Genomic DNA, 20,637 nt, shown 5'->3' with positions numbered 1-20,637 from the left:
AGTTGAAAGTATCATCCGTCCCCATGATATGGAAATGGTCCACTTCGATCTCCGATTTTCTCTCTCTCCGCCCTTTTCTCTTTCCTCAGTGCACTTTCTCTCTCTATTTTCCCATTTTATTTTATAATTTTTTTGGGGTATTTAAATTTGGGGGGGGGGGGGCCCACGACGGTGGTGCAGGTGCAGGCCAGGCCGGCACGTGCCGCAACGATTCACTGCTTTGGGCACGGGGGTAGACGAAGCGCGCTTGGACCGTCCTATCGTACTCGGTAACGTCAAGCACGGCAAAAAGATTCGGGACTCCCCGACCGACTAACGTTAATTCGCTGCGCATCAGCCGTCAGATCATCGGTAAGGAGATACATGGAAATATAGTTTAAAAAAAAAAAAAGGGTGCGGATAAGACATAACCCTTTGCACATATCATGTGAAATCCATATGATCGGCGATGGTAGCGGAGCTAGTCCGCATCGACCCGCATCCGTGGGAGCATTTCCTTCGTGGGTCGACGAATCTTGGCTACAGAAACGCTGTTCGCTTGACAGCGATTTTGGCTATGTGACAGTGATGATCCTTGAACATTCCCCTCCAGAATTGGATTCCATCTCACATAGTTTTTTGTAATTGACGCTTGTGCATTTGTTTGTCATCTAGTCCTTTTGTGTAATTGCTCATTGAAATAATAAATTGGACGTCGCCTTGTTAATTTAGACAGTATAAACGTCATTTATGACGTTAAGTTTACGTCGGCAAAATTTGCCGCTGCAGCGATGAAATGAACAACAATAAACGGTGACATTATTCCAAGCTCATTAAAAAGCTCTTCTTTGATATTTGAAGGTGCTTAGTAAAGAGTGTAAACCTCTCATAAATTGTAAAAAAGAAAAAAAAGAGAGCTAAACAAACTCTGATTTCACAACTTGAACGTGTTATTTTTCCCTTTCGATTTGCAAATAAGGGGGAAGAAAGAAGAAGACACCGCCGCCGTTTCGCATGTAGTTTTTGACACGCGAGAAGGACGATGCGCGCGCACATCCGTTTCGACGCGTTCTTGGGAGTCGTGATCTGCTTCTGGGGGACGGGAATCGAACCGTTCACGAGGCGTTGGCGAAACGCCTTCAATGCGATGGAGTACGGCGTCGGGGTGGGGGTCGGGGTCGGGCCCAACGATGTTTCTTTGGGCGGTAAATTTCATGAGAGCGAGTTATTATTTTTTTTTTTTTTCATGAGAGCGAGTTCGGTCGTCTTTAATATGGTTCGATTTGGGTGAACCTTACCTGGAAGAATCGTTGCCCCATTCGAACCGACTTTGAATTTTCTTGCGACGAAGGTTTTGCCTTCTCCTTTGACAAACAGCGAGGGAAAAAATCCTGTGTTCGCAGGGACGAAACCGCAGATGAGGACGACCGATTTATTGTATAGCCTGAAAAGGCCCCACGTACCCCTGGAGAAGGGGAAACAAGAGTTAATGTATCCGTGGAGAAATTCTCGGATTGCTGAATTGGTCACACGACATGACGGACGATGGCAAATCATGGCAATTGATGCCTACCCGGCTCTCTTCTTTTTGATTTCTTATGAAACCGCGCCGCATATTGTATCGGACTGGGCTGGGCCGGGCCGAACCGGCCTGGCCCATGAGTTGCACTTTTCAAGCATGCTCATTGTCTGTGAAAGTCCCGCACTTTTCTTTGCTAACGAATCTGTGTCCGCAACATGTGAACCCCCATCTTATTTTAACTGAAAAGCTACCATTAAGGGGGGGACAAAGGAGACTACAAACTAAATTAAGTCCAACCTGTCTCACAGATAACATAGAACAGCCACAAAACTTAGCAAGGATTATTCTGTTCCTCAGGGCAGCTTTGTGACAGTTGCCACATATCACAGGTAAATCAATTGGAATACCTTCATCGTATCACAAGTTGAACAATCATCATTGACTTATGATCAAGAATCCGATGATCTCCGCTTCCAGATGCTCGATGTTGCAAAGAATCGTCTGGCGACACGGTTTCCTCGAGATGATCTTGAACCGCCGCCCTTTCATCCTTTCTTCAGCTTCTGCTTCATCCTCTCGACTGCAGACCTCAAAGTTCCCTCATCTTTGCAGAATGTAAATCTCACTATGTTCTTACCCTCCTCGGGGTTCAAGTAAAATACGCTAGTAGGGATCGCCACCACTCCAACTTCTTTGATCAAGAATTCGCAGAACGCGATATCATTTTCCAGGCCAAAAGGGGTATGATCTACAACTACAAAGTACGTGCCGCTTGAGGGGAATACCTTGAAACCAGCCTCCTTCAATCCCTCCACCAAAATTTGCTTCTTTGCTGTGTAATCCCTCTTTAACTCCACATAGTAAGAATCAGGGGCTCTCAGCGCTACAGCAGCGGCCCACTGTGCGTGGGTGGAAGTAGCAAAGGTGAGGAAAGAGTGTGCCTGCCGCACTCCCCACGTCAAATGTGGCGGAGCAATAGCCCATCCAATCTTCCACCCGGTTAATGAGAACGTCTTCCCCAAGGAATTCATGGTCACTGTTCGATCGTACATCCCCGGAAGAGAGGCCATAGAAATGTGATCCATCTCAAAAGCCAGCTTATCATAGACTTCGTCAGTGAAAACCAAAACATCGTTTTCAATGCAGAGAGAAGCAATCTCATGAAGCTCCTCCCGAGTGAACATCTTTCCAGTAGGGTTATGGGGAGTGTTTATAAGAATTGCACGGGTTTTCTTTGATATTGCAGACCTGAGCTCCTTCATCGGGACGGCAAAATCTGGGGGGCGCAGTGTGATGCTTTTTATATCAGCACCAGCCATAGACAGAGTGGCTTCATAAGAGTCATAAAAAGGAGCAAAGAGGATCACTTCATCACCAGGATTTATCAATCCTAACATAGTTGCAGCAATTGCCTCGGTGCACCCAGAGGTAACAGTAACTTCCGTCTCAGGGTCCACCACAAGGCCAGTGTCTTTCTTGAACCGAGCAGCAATAGCAGAGTTCAAGTCTGGTATTCCATAGCCTCGGGCATATTGGTTCTTGCCATCCCGAATTGCTTGAATTGCTGCTTCCTTTACAAATTCAGGTCCATCAAAGTTGGGGAAGCCCTGTCCAAGGTTTATGGCTCCGTGTTTGATGGCAAGCATACTCATCTGTGTGAATATTGTTGTTTTAAACTTCTCCAAGCGCTTTGCAACCTGGATAGGAACGAAACTGTGATACATTAGAGCAACAAAAGGGTAGAAAATATTATGTTACTACACAAAATCAGGAATTTTAATAAAGCCAAGTTTTAACAAACAATTACATTGAGAAAATGGAGCAAAGCCCAGACAGCAATGTTTCCTTTTTTACTTTTACACTTGACAAAAGAAATATTCTTCATGAAGCACTAACGGCATGCCAACCCATTTAATTAAACAAATATCAGCCCCTGAAAAGAAAATAGGAGGGAGGGGAGGAGTCCCACCCTCCTTGCAGGTCAATTTAACCCAAAGAATCCAAAAACTCAAAGCAGAACCGTGATAGTTCTGGGGAAAACTACATTACTATTGGGCAACCTGCAACATAAGCCAAAGGTCGTGCCTGTAAAACATCTGTTGTTTGCTAGCTGCAACATCAAGTGATATCCAGAGTTAACAGTTGTTTACTATTAAAATCCATCAGTTTCTGGTATTTCCAAAACTTTCCTAAACCTAACACTGCATGTCTAACAGGTAATAGCTCTGATATGAAGCTCTTTGTTTCTGACAGTTGACTTATTTCCGGTAAAAGGGGCAAATCTTCTCCACTCCTATTTAGAAATAAGACGATCAACATATTTCCTCCTTTCATATTTAAAGTTCGACAATTATTTTGTGTACAGATGCTTCACTGCAATTGGTGAGGATATCAAAAGTCAAACCACACTCGGTTAGGCACTTTTCACTGTATTGAGCATCAGAAATGTAAGCTGTTGAAGCAAAGCCATTAGTAGATTAGGAGACAACAACAGGGACACTGCATCAAAAACTACAACAAATGTCCCAGAGATATGTATTAATAATATTGTGGAAGGATGGGAAAGAGTAGGAAAGGACAGAAATTTAGCCTAGCCATCTCTTCCACTCGTTATCACCAGTGTAATTCCCAAGGAGTGAGAAGGACCTTGTGCAACTTGATTTAGTCTCTATCGACCTTCTGTTGACATAGAAGGGAAGCAGAGCAGCATTAATCTGAAGGCTCCAGCTTCAGTGGAAGAGATAGGCATCACTTCTAAATTGATGAAATCTCATGGTGTCATTTGAAGTTGTTCAAATTTCGTTGGAGCTGTTCGACACACTTTAATTAGGCAGCAACTGCCTAGCCCGCTCTCTATATAAGCAGTCGAGTTCCCTATTAAGTGGCATCGATCCATATGACATGCAGACGGCGATTTGGCCTTTTCTGATAGATTCACAAATTATTTGTGCATTTACAAACAATTCTCAGACTCATCCCCACCATGGGATTGATATCTGGCCCTAAATTGTCAAAGACAAGAATGCAGAAAAACAAAATGCCGTCGTCAAGTGATCCGACCAAAGGGGAAAAGCCCGACAAAGGGACATCCAACTCCTAAACCGCACATATATTTCGTATTTAAAAATCAGCAGCATAGCATTTGAAACACATAATACAACTAAAGGCCAAACGAGAAAAATCCAATGACTATACTACACACCATTACACCATTGTAGTTGCAGTAGACGATTGCTCCGGCCCAATCACAACTTAGTAATGATCGATTACCAAACAGTAATGGCAGAATTCCTAATTGCCCCAACCAAAAGCGCCAAAACTTTGAGACAATGCAAGCAACCACCCCTAGATAAGAACGACACAGACGATGGTACGGGGAAAAAGCGAACGGAGCTAATTGTGACAGAGTACACAGACGTATAGAACTCCAAACACTTATCAACAACATCGCTTCGACGATTAAATCCAAACTCTGGACGGTCGCATTCAAAGCATCCTCGCACCGATAGGATTAAACAACAACCCACATCGCACTACTCAGTTTCAGCTCGATCCCGATTAAGGCGCACAGCCCACACACACGAATCGCAATCAATCACAACTCAAACCGAAAACCACCTGCAAGGGCTTGCCTTCCGACTCCTTCCGATTCGGAGGGGCCCCTCTCTCGGTGGCGACGGTGGACATAGCGGCAAACGGACACGGCCGTCGACTCCTGCTCCTGGCGGCGAACCGGCACTGGAGACGCCTGGAGGAAGCAAAGAGGGACGAGGATTTCGATCTCAGTGCACCGAACATCTCATGATGGCATGACCAGGTGCACTGAGTCTGCATGAGTGGGGACACGTTAGGTTTCAAAGGCGAGAGAAAAGGGGAGATGGCGAGTGTCGGAGTCAACGACGAGGGAGTCGGGGCGAGCGATGAACTTGGACTCGATCCAAGTCTCCGTTCGGGATTCTCCGTATCGGTGTGCGTGAGGCACGATGCGTGATGCTATTGGGCTACCAACATATGGGCCCATGGGCTTTCCCATGTTGGGCATGCGAAGACGAGGATCCAATTACACAATAAATAGATGAAATATCCATGCAGTTGGTATAGGCCATTGCATCAATAAAAGGTGAAGTCCACTCAACCGATACCGTATGTTTCACGGAAAACGAATAATTTGAAAAAATTCAAAAATTGATCACAGATATCACTTAGAATAATTAGCCAATATAGAGGTTTTCGTTATTGACAATAGTCTATCTGTAGACATACTCGTTGGTAAATTTATTTTTTTTTTGCTTGTTCATTTTTATAAGCGATCATTTCGGAGAAAATATCTGAAAAAATTATTCATTTTCTGCGAAATGAATGGATCTTAATGTCATTATTTTACATACAATCTTATAATCGAATTTAAGGTACACTATATGAGCACGAATGATAAATATTCTATTCCCGGGAGTTATATCTAACCGTAAATTCTGTTTCTATTCATTGAACGAGTATATAAGCCGAGAAACGTGTTTGACAGTGACACAAATTTTTTGTTCCCGAAACAAAAATTCGTTTGATAACAGGATAAAATTTCTACAGTTGCTGCTGCCGGGTTTTCGCCGGCAACCGATGGCGCGCAACAGGATGCAAGAGAGAGGAACAAGGGATGAGAAGAATTCATATTTTTGTTTCTATTCCATAAATAAAAAAAGTAGATTTTTTTTTTTATTTCTATTCCAAACCTATTTATGAGCTTAAAATTTGTCTTGGAAATAGAAAAAATGAAACTTTTTTAATAAATGAATTTCTGTTTTGAATATGTTGCCATGAACAGAAAAATAGAAAATACAGAGAAACAAGAATGATTATTATTTGCACTCTAAAAGTAGCGAAATATAAACTCGATCATTACGGCAAGGAAGATTATCATCGGAACGTCAATAAATGGTCTAAGGACATTTACTTCTTCCTTTTTACCATATAGTTATTAATTTGCAAAGCATGTTATATGATTTTTTGTGATGATTGATTTTTTTTATCGATTACTTAATATAATTTATTTGTCAAATATGAGTCCAATACGTACCAAACATGAGATTGATATTTGAATTTAATATTTGTCAAGTACGAATCCAATATGATAATAATTAGGAGACACTTAGGTTGCGTTTGGTTATTCGAATTTCTAGTCAGAATATGATCGAATAGGATGGGATATGAAATCTAAGGATTTTTTCATATCCTATTTACTATTTGGCGAACTGCGGATATAATGTCAGATAAGAAGAGGCAAGGCGCAATTGAGATTGACTCTGTTTTGCTGAACATCAAAATGATTTAGAAATTATTCGTCGATGAGTTCTAATGAGTGAGTTATTATTGAGTAAGAGATTCGTGCCATCTAACTTCGGGTATGATATTGATCGAGCAAATCCAATAGAACTACATGCCTTGATTTAAAGTCGAATCATTTGAAAATGACTCGCTAGCCTTGCTTGTTGTCTTATCGAGTAAGTAAACAAGTGTCGAACAATGGAAATATTCAGGCCATTTTCAAAAGTTGAAGAGGTACTCATACTGGTCATCCAAGAGAGCTCCCTTGAAAGTCGATGATCAACATTGAATTCCTCATAACATGTCAAGACCCCATTCAAATGTTGGAAATAATGTTGGAAATGTTCAAACGATTAAAGAACGAGGGATGCGATCTCATATCATACTAAACTATTGATTAAAGAACGGGGTTGTGGAGATACTCGGCTTCGCCATCGGAGATCCTAGCCTGGCACCGCGAAGAAGTCGTCCGGCACGATGGAGAGGTGGCCTAGCGCCGAGAAGAGGCGTTGGTCGTAGAAAAACTTTGTTCTCCTCCTGTTCTCTTGAGAAATCCTATTCAGTTCTATCCCATTTCCTCTCCTAGGATTTTTTTATCCGGGCCATACCTCCTTTATCCTATCATGGACAGCTACAAAACACAAGATATGATAAATATATTTTAACATGGTTTATATGCTGACAATTAAATGCAGCCTTAGGGTCCGTATGGTAACGTTTACATTACCGAGAGCAATTTCTGAGAGGAAAAACGTATTTGAAAACTACATAAAATTTATATTCCCGGAATAGACAAAGAACGAAAATGTATTTAGTAAGACCCTAAAATTTTATATTCCTAATTTTTTTCATTTAATTATAAAATTTCAATGTCGACGAAGGGGATTGGCGAGCTGCAGCGACGGCTACTGGCTACTAATGGCCATCGGTGGCAAGGATGGTGACCAGTGGTGGACTCCTAATTGTAAAAATGAGCATTAAATTACACCGAGCTTGTTTTCTAAAATGACACTGTTTCTCTTTTTATTCCCGGGAACAAAGAAGTTACTTTTTTTTAACGCGATATCAAAGTCAAATATCGTAAATTTGATTCGCCATGCCTGATTTCTTTGCCCATTTACAAGTTTCGAATACTCGAGACGTCTCTATTTTCACAATCTCATTTTTTTGCCTATGCGTATCGAAATTGCAAGCATTTGCTTTGCCTTCCCATGCGAGATGGCGTTGAAGATGTGAATCACGATCCGTGCCATATCTTTACTATAAACCAGGAAGGAGACCATGAGTTTTGCTTCTTTAGATAATCTGCAATTGCTCTGCATATCTCAGCAAATTTTGTCTGAAGTTTCTCGTGTGAAGTTATTATTAAAGCTGGTCTCGCATGACGAATCACAAAATGGAGGAGAGAGAGCTGGTCATGGTCTTCACTGTAAAAGCGGCTCTTGATATAATTTTTTATTTTCTCGCTCCAAGTCAGAAGAAGAGCAAACAATTACAATCACCAAACGAATCTTTTGCCGTAGGATGATTAGTTGTTCTCTGCTAATCTAATGAATCGGGATCGGAGGAAGATGTCCAAATGGAAGCAGAGAGCAAACGCCTAGATTTCCAGCCTAGGACGAGCCTGTTCCCGGCCACCTCCTCCACCCTGTACCCGTCGTTGAACAGCCCCACCAACAGCTTTGCTTGGCAGTGGTTCGAAAAGCTCACTCTACCCGGCCTGTACCCCTCCGCCCCCAACCACTCCCCCCACGAACCCACCTTGCCCGACCCGTCCTCCTCCTCGCCCGGCCTCCCCCTGTGCATGCGCGCCAGTGTCCCGGCTATTCTCGGGCCCAAGAACACCCTCTCCACCAGCGCCCGAGCCCGGTCCGGCATTGGGAACCCGGCCTCGAGCGAGTCATACACCGCCGAGTAGTGCTGCAGCGAGTCCATGAACCCGCCCATGAACCCCACTCCGCCTCCCCCCAGCCCCACCTCCTCCTCCGCCAGCGTCACCAGCCTCGGGCTCAGAGCCCTGGCCCCGGACAGGAACGAGGCGACCGAGCCGGGCGTGTGGTAGGCGGAGTGAGGCAGGTGCAGCATGCAGTTGAAGACCAGCGCCTCGCCAGGGACCAGCTTGAGGACGGCCGGGGGGAAGGTCTTGTCCGGGTCCAGCCTGCACTGGTGGAACGAGAAGGGCTGCCCGACGGACTTTGCGTAGGCGGCCAGGCGGCGGCCTGTGTCCTGGACGGTTGGGGTCCACCGGCGCCCGCTCCCGGCCCTTGACAGCGCCGTGATCCGGAGGTGCGGGGACGGCCGACCGCCCTTTTGAGAGACGAGAGCCTGCATTAAGGAGGCCCATTGGACCCCCTCCATTATGTCATAGTCCACTACGTGGACCCGCCTTTCGTGACCCACAGCCTCCAAAATGGCCTGATTGGCCGTGAAGTGCCCGAACTTGACGTAGGGCGACATGTCCTGCAGAAGGTGGAACGCCACGAGCACCTCCGTTTGATTGTAACACACTTCCTCGCGGTGAGGCCTACCACCAATCGAGTGCTTACCGCCGCCACCTTGGCCGGCCGCCCTCGCACCCTCCAGCAAGCCCTGCAACGCGTCGGTGAAGTGTCCTGCGAGCCGCTCCATGTTGGTCCCGCCGCCGCCGGAGGCCGGGGAGACCAACTCCTTGAGCCGAACCAATATCACCCGAGCCAGCTCGCGGTTCTCGCCCTTGCCGCTCAGCGCCTCAGCCGCGGCCAACAGAAGGTGGACCAGCCTCAGCCCCTTGAAATCGTGGCCATCGGTTCCGTCGCCTTCCCTGTCGTTGGTCGCGTCGTGCACGGAAGGAGGAGAGTCGCACCACTGTGGAGGTAGGTGGTGCGGGTGGGGCCCGGTTCCGTCTTCCAACATGGACTCCATGAGGTCATGGAAGCCGTCGAGGCCGCTGCCGGGGACGGCGTCCCAGTCAACCACCGGAGACCAGTCGCTCCAGTCACAGCAGCCACCATCGAACTCATCGGCGTCCGCAGCGGTGGTGCTGTGGCCCGAAAACTCCATCATGGTGACATCATCGACGTCGTTGGCCAGAGCCATGGCTAACTAATACAACACGATCAAAATCCAGCGATCTACAGAAGTTACGCTTTAACTGTGCGTGGGGGGAGGATGATAGGGTAGAGATGATGAAGCATGAATGAGACAACCGTGAAGGGCAGAGAAAGAGATCAGTTAGGTGTAACAAGGAAGAGGATTTACTCATGAAAGAGTGTTTTCATTGACTCAGATGGGCGTTTGATGCCTTACGTTGGTCTGGTTTTTATATGCCGCATTTCATCAGATCTTAATCAAGCTTCTCAAGTGATGTTGCAACAATGCCCCTCTACTCTTGGGTAATTCTGATTCTGCCTGTCGTCTCCGCCCACCCCCCACCTAAACAAGAATGGGCCAAGTTTTGCACTTATGGCGACCTGATATTTTTTTTTAACTCGCCCATTAGCGATGCTTCTACTCAAAACTCTTTTCTTAATCAACCAGGATGATATACTCACAACAACAAATAGTTGTTCTAGATACATGAACAAGAAAATGTTAAACAATGCTCTTAAAGGTTTGATTATATTTGTTGAGAAATGATTGTGTGACTATCATTGATTTTTTTTAATCGAAGATTATCCTTGATTATCGTGAGATCAATTGATTGTTTTGAGCCACAAAAAAAAATTAATAATTAAAAAATTATTGTGGGATCCATTCCTGCATGAATTTATGATGTACAACATATTATTACTATCACGGTTACATGAAGATTTTTATGCTAGTAAAGCCCATATATAATTGATTAATATTTGAAGATATGCCACTTTTTAAATCTGAATGAAATTTTGTCTGGAGTCGATCGCATCCATAGGCATGGAGAGCAAAAATATATCTAAAACTTGACACTTGACAGACTATTTTTAACATGGTCCTATGAAAACTTAGGACATAAGTGGGTAGATTTTCACTCTTTTCTTTTTGCTTGAGCCCGTTCTTACGATGCAAATGACGCATAGTTCGTATGTTTTTTCATAATTTTCTGAAATTTAGATAAATTTCAAATTTTGATGAGAAAGCAACAATACTTAATTCTAAACAAGCAAGCCCTTAATCATTTTTGAATGCAAGAATAATCTAGAAGATGCTCGAGTTAAGGATTTAAGAGTGACTCCATTTTTAATTAAGAGTAAACGTTGATATAGAAGAGCCAAAAAGAAATGGCTGTGGTGAGAGACAACGTCCCCGCAACCAAAGAAGAAGTGAGCACGGCCATTGATTCCGCTTAGGAGTTAACGAAGCGAAAGCTCAGTCGCTGAGAACGCATTGGACGCGAGCTTTTGACGTTTTCACTCGGTCACCCTGATCTCAGCTCACTCGCATAAATGGCTGTTTCGATGAAGCTACGGCAGTGAGTTCGACGGCGGCCGAGCCAACCCAGCTCTTTTGCCGCCACGTCCGCGAGCTCAGCCCTACGGCAGTTTGGTCCGGCATCACTTCACTGGTTGATCCGGCCGGCCGGCTCTCCGCTCGGCTTCTTCGTTTGGTCGTAACCCACTACGCTCGCTTTCATCCTCCTAGGAACGATGGGAACATGTGGTCTGCACACACATTCGAGCTGCTGTATCGGATGTTGTCGTTAAGGTGACTATAAAACGTAAGTAACGCAAGCGTCAAAACGGTGGACCGTCGTTCACAGGCCTGGTTAATAGATCTTCAAAGGAACGCAGATGATGCCCACATACGGGTATGTTCATATGTCCCCCCGAAAAATCACATTTTTCGTGTCCGCCCGAGTCGACCGCCATGAAATTTCTTCTCTTCCTCCTTTCACTTTCGCATGAGGTGATTGACCTGAGCAGACGAAGACTTTGTGTTCTCGGAGCGCTCGAGATACTTAGAATGCACCAAACGAGTCCCACGAATTGCGCGCAAAGGTCTCATTTTTCACTCTTATCAGATGCAAAATGAATCTCATGTATGTTTAGGCAGGTAAACCTTGATAGAAACCAGTGCTTGATAGCCCGTCCTCAAGTGTTCATGCATTTTGCCCACTTTGAAAGTTTAAATTATTCCTTTCGATAAATAAGAAATCCTTGTCTCTGCCCGTCAAAAACAATCATGGATTGGTGACGATCAAGCGAAAGCAGCATGGTGATGAATTGGGCTTAATTTAATCCAAGTCAATCCCTCCCTAATTGGTCCCTTAGCCAATCTTCCCACCATTAGGGAAAATGGTATTTCAAACTCCTAAGTTTGGAACATATAATACCCCAATGACTCTCCAATCTACGTCTGAAAAAAAAACTGGATGAGCGAACGTACTCGCTTGTCCTCAAGTCACCTCAGATTCCCTCTCTAGAATAACTGTGTTCTTCATGTGCAAAAAATTTTGTTTTGTTTTTTTTTCTTTTCTTTTAAGGTTTTTAAGTCTTGGGTCTTGGTTGGGTAGTTCATGTGTCATGTGTCGGGCGAGCTTCCTGGTTGCATAGAAAAAATGTCTGCTTATCTGGTGGGTGGGTGGGAGGCAGACTGCTCCTGAGGCACGCTTTGAAAGCAAGCGGCTGACCGTCCTTGACCTAATCGCACATAGTCTCCTTAATCTGGAAAAAAAAAAAAAAAGCCACGAGTATTTAATGGAATAAATAACACGTGAATGACGTGCATTCGGGGAAAATGTCGAAGTTCAGTAATTACAGGTGCACGGGAGACCTAGTTTAACTCGAAAGTTTAGAAAAATCCCCACGTGACGACATCTCATTTGTGAAAAACGTGAGAGGTTTTGTGCAGGTTCTGACATCACCCGTAATAAAAATTTCCCACCGGAACAGCTCATTAAAAGTTGACATTAACCTCCCCATGTCGGGACAGATTTTTTTTTTTTTGGCAGGGGGAGCGATTGTCTTCACGGGTTCGAAGTTGAAACCCCCCAAAGGCAATGCTTCTTGGAGGGATCTGCCATGTGGGGAAACGACTCGGCGGTACGACGAATCTGCTCATTAAGGGCGCGCATGATAACACTTCAGAAATTTCATTTCTCCGGTAGAAGTCTATCTGGCAGAGAAATTTATTTGATAAAAATATAATCGAAGTAGAAATTCGTTTGGTAAAAAAATTAACTTCTGATAGAATTTTTGGCCAATTTCGAGAAGTAAAAAATTTTAACTTCTCGGCTCCATAATGACTTCTTGGACCACAAAAGCCTCTGCCGACCACGCCCACCGCCGCCGCCGCCGCTGCCTTCGCCAACCACCGTTGCTATGACCGCCAACCACAGCCGCCGCCGCCGCGATCGACCGCCGCCCGCTGCGGCCGCCGACCACCGCCATCGTCAACCATCGCCGCCGAAGATTTTGTTAATAATGTTTCAAAAATAGAAATTTTCAACCGTTATCAAACGAATTTTTCTGATCAGAAGTCAATCTGGAGCAGAAGTAGAAAAATCAACTTCTACTTTTGAGGAGAAGTAGAGAAATCAACTTCTGATCATAAGTTGATTTCTCATAGAGAAGTGTTTTCATGCGCACCCTGAACGACCGGTCGATTGATGCGGAACCCATTCGGCGTGTGAAAATGTATAGACAAAAATGCAGTGGGAACTTGCACATTCGTCCTTGTGTCACGTGCCGCCAGATTTGGCCGTGGAATTAACTCATGCGGCGCCCGACAAGCCGAGAACAAGCTAGGCCAACATTCCTTCTCATGTTGTCCCTTGAAACAATAAGACAAATAACTTCCCCATATGGTATCGTACTATATTCGGTTAAGCTCGAGCATGCGGTTTATCGAGTGAGACAAGTAGAACATTTTAGGCACCACGGTTGATTTTGACCCGCCATGACCTCATTAGGAGAGCAACGTTAGCTCCCGATCAGCTTGTACACGAAAGACCAACCCCGCCTTCATAATTCCTTAAGGATGTAATCTTTCTATTCTAGAACTCATAATACAAACCACCTTAACGTTACTCTCATGAACCAGTTACATCTTCCTCTCCGTCTATGACGACACCAGCAAGCTCCACACAAGAGGGTACGTAAGTACAGTTGGGGACACCAAACTTCTGGTCCATGTCACTTTTTTCCGTTTCGCGGTGCTTTAGTGTTATAATTAGGCACGCAAAATAACGAAATACAAAGTAAAGTCGAGAAAGAGAAATTGAAACACAATATTTATCATGATTCACCCTTAAAATATAGCGATATTCAGCAGATGATTCCACGATAATTAATACCTTCCCATTACAACTCTCAATTACAAAAAAAAAAAAAAAGTGTAATGGTAGCTATTTATGAGCTAAAGGCTCAAATTATCAATAAAGTGCAATCTCAAACTATAAAAGTCATTTGACCCTGCAACACCCGCCAGGACGGCCCCCTTCGATTTTGATGTATTTTCATGAATCACGACCCAACATTTAGGATGTAAGCTAGGATTAGATTAATGCTCCGAGAGTCAACATCGGTGTGCCTAGTAGTTTCTCACATGGGGGTGCAAAACTCGAAATGATTAGAGAAAAGACTCGACGTCTGGATGTGTCGGAGGAGCACGTCATCAGATACGAAAGACAACCTCTGGCTCTCGTGCGAGCGTGAACCTGGCGAGGGTCATGTAGCCGATGACGCAACAATTATGCGCGCCGCGGTGCAGATGCCAGCTCCTCCGCCTCTTCTTTAATACAATGCTATGCGCCCTCGCTTTATTAAAATGTCTAAGGCACGTAAAGCATGGCGAATTTATCTAACCGTACCTAAGTTTTATAGTCGTGCCCCCGCAACTTCACCGCGACCGATGATCTTTAGTATCGCGCCTTGCCTTCGGATTTTTTTTTTAAATATACAACTGGAATCTCGAATGAATAAATAATTGAAGCTCGAATGATGTGCTCAACTCTATTTTTTATTATTGTTATTATACATCAATTAAAACTGTCGATATAAGTGTCATCCTTGCTTTTTGCTGCATGCTCCGATCTGGTCCTCATAGAGATCTTCGCAAGCATTAATTTAAATGTTGTTGAGCTCGAACTCGACCGATCTATAAAATATCTCGGGTGAACCTAAAATAAAGGAAGATTTACTACCTATCCATCCCAGCACGACCACATAGTAGCAATTAATGAGTAAATGGCCTTTATCATTTAAGTTCACTTAAGATAATGTGACCCATGTGTCACAAGAAAATGACCATGTTCATGTGTGTCCGGAACAAAAATAGATGGCGTGACCTGACGTTTAGTTTAACACTCAAATGCATGCGGATGAATATACTAATATCATTATGTGCAAATACTATATAGTGGCCGATCGATATGCATTCGTAAGTACTTATTCCCTACTCATCACTAGTGATGTCTCGCTATGACTCGTCTCGACTAAAGAGACATCGCCAACGCCAACTCATGAGGATGGGATCATAAACCCATAGTTGCCACACCTCAGCATCTCCACCCAGATTAACAAGGATAAATCCATTGAAATACAACCACACGGTGATTCCTAGCACATACTCATTCGCATCAAGATTCGCAATCAATTCATTTTATTTCTTTTCTCTAGTCCACAATAGCATATAACGGAAAAAAAGGTACGGAAAGTGTCATAACTTTCATATAACACTTATTCGAGTGCCATAATTTTTTTGGGTCACTTGGGGTGCGCATGAAATCACTTCTACTTCTGGATTTCTGCGCCAGAAGTCAATCCGGCAGGGAAATCCGTTTGGTAAAAATCTTGCCGAAGTAGAAATCGGTTTGGTAAAAAAATTGACTTCTGGTAGGATTTTCAACTTCCGGTAGAATTTTTAACTTCGGGCAAGATTTTTTGCCAACTTTGAGAAGTAATTTTTTTTTACTTCTCCACCTTAGAATCACTTCTTCGATCACATTGACCTCCACCGATCGCCCATCGCAGCCCGCCGCCCGACGCCCGCTCGCCGCCGTCGAAGATTTTGTTAATAATGTTCTAGAGGTAGAAATTTTCAACCATAATCAAACGAATTTTTCTGATCAGAAGTTAATCTGAAGTAAAAGTAGAAAAATCATCTTCTGCTTTGAAGGAAAAGTTGAGAAATCAACTTCCGGTCAGAAGTTAAGAAGTTAATACGAAGTGTTACCATGCGCACCCTTGAGTGATATAATTTTTGTACGACGTTCATTTAAACATCATGACTTTTGACGATTTGTCAATTTAGTCCTTTCGGCTAATTTTAGCCGAAGATGTGGCGTCTAGTCGATCTTGGCCATCTTACATGGCACGGTCGGCGCTAATGTAGAAAATTTTTACTAAAATTTTTAGTTTTTTGAAATTTTCTTCTTTTTCCTTTTCTTTTTTTTCCTTTGTTCTCTCGTCAGTCCTAGACGACGGCTACCTGACCAATGGTATTTTATATTAATCTTAAAATGGAATTTTATTTCCATGCATGTAACATGATAGTTGCTAAGGTAATAAGTAGGAATTTTTTTTTTTTGTTAGGATTTCACGTTTAGTGCCGACAATGGGTTTGTATGACCTTTAGATATAATATGTTAAACGAATTGAGATTGTTATGTTATAAGCAGAATAACGAGGAGGGCGATTGTCGGGTTAATTGTCCTGTCTTGTTCTTGCTGTTAATAGAGATGCCAAAAAAGCCCGCGCTGACCTGGCCCGAAAATTCACATAATTTTCGGGCCTTTTTCGGGCCGGGCTTGGTAATCGGGCCAGGCCAGCCCGGGCCGGCAAGCACCATTTTTTTTAACACCCATGTTTTTTTTAATTTAAATTTAATTTTTTTATTTTTTTATTTTTTTATATTCTTTCATTCGATGGGTTTATGAAGTGATTTTGATTTCAAAATAATAATAATAATAATAAAGAATTCAACCCGGCCCGAAGAGTTGGGGCACATGTAATTCGGGCTCGAGTCAGGCCGGGCCGAGACCCGGCCCGTTGACACCTCTAGCCATTAATGTTCAATCGGAGCCGTAGCTAGATGGTAACGAGCATCACTTCTAATCTATGGACGATGAAATTAGACAGCTCGGGAGCGTGTGAGTGGTTGCTTAAGCATCTAGCCAGCATCTTCGTATCATCTATGAAGCACGAACTCGTGCACTGAAGTAAATAATTTTTAGGGCGTGTTTTAAACAAGGCAAAATTTGAGCAAATACTAAGAGAAGCATCACACATTACAACTATGAGTTGTTTTCTCCTTCCTTTCTTCTTTTTTCCTCAAAAGAACAAAAATTGATTATCAAGTATCTTTCTCGTCGATCGCTGCTCTAATCGCTTACGAAAGGTCTTACATATCACATCTCAAGAAGTGTGATCATGAGTTCGAGCTGTCTTTCAATGAATAAAAAATTATTTCAAAAAATGTCTCAGCTTAGGTGTACGATCGTCGTAATCCGATTTTTTGTTTGGAAAAAGGGCAAAAATATGAAAAAAAAAAAAAAGTAATCAAAGATAGAGCGCACATATAATCTGGATCGGGTCGTGGGTGAATCGGGGTTCAACGGGTCGGGCGATGCTCTCACCCCTCAATCTAGAATCGACGCTCGATAGTGCGCTTCTCGCCGTCGCGTTCGCGGAACGAATGTGCCACTGTTGAGCGGTCTCTGCTTGGCTTTGCCTACCAAGGGTGCGTATGGTAACGTTTCTGTTCCCGGAACAACTTTTGGAACAGAAACACTTTTTTCTGTTTCCGTTCCCTTCTACGATTTTTGGGAACAGAAACGCGTTTGGTAACTACAAAAAAAAAATGTGTTCAAAAGCTTTGATAAAAAGTCGTCGTCTTTGAGAGTGTGAAGGAGTAGTCTAGGAACAGAGGGTTGCAAAAAGTGTTCCTCTTGCGTTATAAAATGTGTTCAAAAGCTTTGATAAAAAGTGTTCCGGGAACAAAGAAACAAGTATTTTTGTTTCTCGTTTACGCTCTAAAAGTGTTTCCGTTTCTGAAAAGTGTTCTCGAAACACTTTGGGAACACTTTTTTACCATACGCGTTTCTGTTCCCAAAGTGTTCCCGGAACACTTTGGGAACAGAAACACTTTTTCTGGAGCGTTACCATACGCACCCCAATTCTCGATCTCCCTTCGAGGCTCGCTCACTTCGTCCAAATCGTCGCACAAGGAGAAGAACACAAGGACGCTAATTGGGTCGCGAGAGATGGGAGGGCAAGAGAACGTGAAGCATCTCGAAGAATGCTCGGTCTCCAAGTCAGTCCCTTTTCCTTCTTGTCATTCTTTTCTTCCATTGGACTGTGCTGATTGTTCGTAGCTAGGATGCTTTCGGCTGCGTTTGTGCTTCTATGATGCGTTATTGGATTGATGTGTGCTGCGCGTCGCGCGAATGGTCATTGAGCTTCGACTTAAAGAGGTAATTTGCCTGTTGAAGGGGAGCTCAATTGTGGGTCGAACTCAAAGTGATAGCGTTTTTTTTTTTTTTTACCCTAGTGCATGAGAAAGAGAACCGATTTTCGTCGCTTCAGTTCACTTGGTCTAGCAGTTCTTCTAATGGTTTTAACTTGTAATGGTTCCACTATGTAGCTGATATGCTCCAAAATGCAGCCTGCTAACTCGATAATCATATGGTCTTTCTGATTCAGCGCAATTTGACATGGTTACTGAGAATTCTAGAGCATTTTCTCACATGATACCGGCATTGTTGGGGATATTGCCGGCATTTTTTAGCATATAACCAGGATGAGAAAGCTTCTGCAAAACAACATTTGGTTTTTGCATCTTGTGGTTATGCTCGGGAGCCACTGCTTTTCATAGTTCATAGGTTTGTCAAATGCCTGCCTGTCATAGGTTGATTTGAGATTTCCCGGCCATAAGACGGCCTCTGTTTTGTGTTTGATATTCCGGGTTTATTTGCTTATGAGTTGGACCGTGTATGGTTTTGCTCTTGCTTATGTTGGAATTATTTTAACAGGAATTACTGGGATGCCCCATGTCTGTGTGTTCATAATGTAGCACGGGGATCATGCTGATTGAGTACTTATCGTGTCTGGATTGGAAAAGCTAGTCATAATCATATCTGCAGGAAAACCCTGTTCACACAGAAAGTGTTGAAGAATCTTTTTGGCTAACTTAGGGCTTCATCAACCGGTCATGATTCAAACATTCAGTCTCATGGTTTAACTTCTTTCTACTGCTTCTAAGAGTGATTAGCTAGAGCTCTAGGTAATTGAAAGTTTTTGGATATCACCACTTTGAACTGCACGGCTGCAGTTTAGGTACCATCATGGTTAGAGCCCTTAGCTAGGCCTTCTCAGCCCTCTTTCTATGCTAGTCAGTTGTGAACTTCTGGAGTTTGGTCCTCTAGCATTAGTAGGTTCACAAAAAAGTTCTAGGAGTGTATGTAGCCACTTACACATGTGGAGCCTGCACAAAGAATCTGTTTGGCAAAGAGAGTGCCCTCCATGCGTGTGTGAAAGGTGAATGCAAGTATACCGTATAGCAGGGATACTCCATGCATGTATTCTAAACCTAACAAGTGAAAGGCGAATTCACACCTCAAATCAGTGGTTGACAACACAGGTACACTTGGTCCCTTGAGGGATGTAAGGAAGCCGCATATGGCACATGATTTTTGTGTTTTAACTTTAGAAGTGTCAAATGCAGATAAAAATAGCCATGCTTATTTTTTATTAAATTGTGAGTTGAAGCTCCAACAGTCTTGAGATGTCAATATCAAATTTACGACAATGAATTCTTTCTAGCAACATGCGCTCTTAGACATATGCTGCAAATGCCGTCTGATCTGAGATATAAACTTTGATGTGACACGACATGATCGATTGTAGAATTCATTTAGTTTGCTTTAGAGTAGTGAATTGCAAGCAGGTGTGCTTCTGTTATATATCTTGAGAAATGGTGGAGCATCTGGTTGTTGGTCATGCCTTTCACATGTCTGTCTCGAGTATGGCCGGTTGTCCATCCTTTACAGTCTTAATTTTTTGCTCTGCAGCAATAAGACATGTGGTTTGTTTTAATTAAATAAAAAACAATGGGAGCTTTTCAATTTTGTCGCAGTTTGTCATTCCAATACAGCATTCACATTTTATTGTCATGGTGAGAAGTAAAATTGTTCAAATGGCAGACTTACTTGCTGTTTTGTAGTGCATTGGGCACTTGGGTGTTCTCAGTAGCAGGAGCTCTCTTAGCGATTCCAGTGGGGATAAAACGGAAGTCTCTGGCGCCTCTCGTGTTCTTCGGGACAACAGGCACCATGATCGACATCATCATGGGAATCAGCGCGTGCGAAAGGGAGCATGCCGAACGGCAAATGCAGCTTTTAGAAGCCCAGAATGCTGCGGCCGACCCCAATTTGGTGGAGACTTCAAAAGAATCTTGATCGCAACTTTTTTTCTTCCACCATGAGCCCGTTCTGGATCTGTATGGTTTTGTAGCTTTCTTGGGAGCACTTCGTGGATTGGACGTTTGAGATGTTGTGATGTCAGTTCACTCCATCTGAAGTAATTGTTTTTTTGGTCACAATCTGAAGTATTTGGTTATACGGCCAAGTTTTGAGTAATATTATTCATAAATTGTTGAAATACGAATGAACATAGCAGGACTATTTGGCTAGGTCTCTCGGGAAAGCAACAATGATGGATAGAAAAACAAACCGAATGGTTCGTCAAAAGGCTATCAACATGGCAACTGAGGCAAAAACAAACCGAACGGCTCGTCAAAAGGCTATCAACATGGCAGCCGAGGCTCAAACTGATAACCTTTTTTTTTTTTTTTTTGGTCAATTCGGTTCTAAACTTTTTGATGATTTGTTAAGGTAATACATTCGCTCAATTTTGATCGAAAAT

General features: G+C 43.4%; 3 protein-coding genes across 3 annotated transcripts; 1 reads left to right on the top strand and 2 right to left on the bottom strand.

Moving 5' to 3' along the window:
• Positions 1-1,834: 1,834 nt before the first annotated feature.
• LOC115734864 (probable N-succinyldiaminopimelate aminotransferase DapC) lies at positions 1,835-5,457 on the bottom strand. The gene is made up of 2 exons (XM_030665842.2): positions 5,120-5,457; positions 1,835-3,198 (listed from the first exon to the last, which is right to left on the bottom strand). The coding sequence occupies exons 1-2, from the start codon at positions 5,333-5,335 to the stop codon at positions 2,047-2,049; spliced, it is 1,368 nt and encodes a 455-aa protein (XP_030521702.1). The 5' UTR covers positions 5,336-5,457; the 3' UTR covers positions 1,835-2,046.
• Positions 5,458-8,304: 2,847 nt separating this feature from the next.
• LOC115736904 (protein NODULATION SIGNALING PATHWAY 2-like) lies at positions 8,305-9,952 on the bottom strand. Its single transcript, XM_030668788.2, has one exon. The coding sequence runs from the start codon at positions 9,893-9,895 to the stop codon at positions 8,363-8,365; it is 1,533 nt and encodes a 510-aa protein (XP_030524648.1). The 5' UTR covers positions 9,896-9,952; the 3' UTR covers positions 8,305-8,362.
• Positions 9,953-17,887: 7,935 nt separating this feature from the next.
• LOC115745453 lies at positions 17,888-20,286 on the top strand. Its single transcript, XM_030681047.2, has 2 exons — positions 17,888-18,028; positions 19,937-20,286. The coding sequence occupies exons 1-2, from the start codon at positions 17,979-17,981 to the stop codon at positions 20,169-20,171; spliced, it is 285 nt and encodes a 94-aa protein (XP_030536907.1). The 5' UTR covers positions 17,888-17,978; the 3' UTR covers positions 20,172-20,286.
• Positions 20,287-20,637: the final 351 nt, after the last annotated feature.

The sequence above is a fragment of the Rhodamnia argentea genome, chromosome 2 (assembly GCF_020921035.1).
Source record: "Rhodamnia argentea isolate NSW1041297 chromosome 2, ASM2092103v1, whole genome shotgun sequence".
NCBI classification, from domain to species: domain Eukaryota; kingdom Viridiplantae; phylum Streptophyta; class Magnoliopsida; order Myrtales; family Myrtaceae; genus Rhodamnia; species Rhodamnia argentea.
The sequence above is the reverse complement of the archived record's forward strand: the minus strand, read 5'-3'. Positions and strand labels throughout refer to the sequence as shown.

What these genes read in the sequence shown, in the direction of transcription:
- LOC115734864 (XM_030665842.2), bottom strand. Translation starts at nt 5,335, where the DNA reads ATGCAGACTCAGTGCACCTGGTCATGCCATCATGAGATGTTCGGTGCA. An exon ending in CGGAAGGCAAGCCCTTGCAG is followed by an intron (nt 3,199 to 5,119) that starts GTGGTTTTCGGT and finishes GTTCCTATCCAG; the next exon opens with GTTGCAAAGCGCTTGGAGAA.
- LOC115736904 (XM_030668788.2), bottom strand. Translation starts at nt 9,895, where the DNA reads ATGGCTCTGGCCAACGACGTCGATGATGTCACCATGATGGAGTTTTCG.
- LOC115745453 (XM_030681047.2), top strand. Translation starts at nt 17,979, where the DNA reads ATGGGAGGGCAAGAGAACGTGAAGCATCTCGAAGAATGCTCGGTCTCC. An exon ending in GAAGAATGCTCGGTCTCCAA is followed by an intron (nt 18,029 to 19,936) that starts GTCAGTCCCTTT and finishes GCTGTTTTGTAG; the next exon opens with TGCATTGGGCACTTGGGTGT.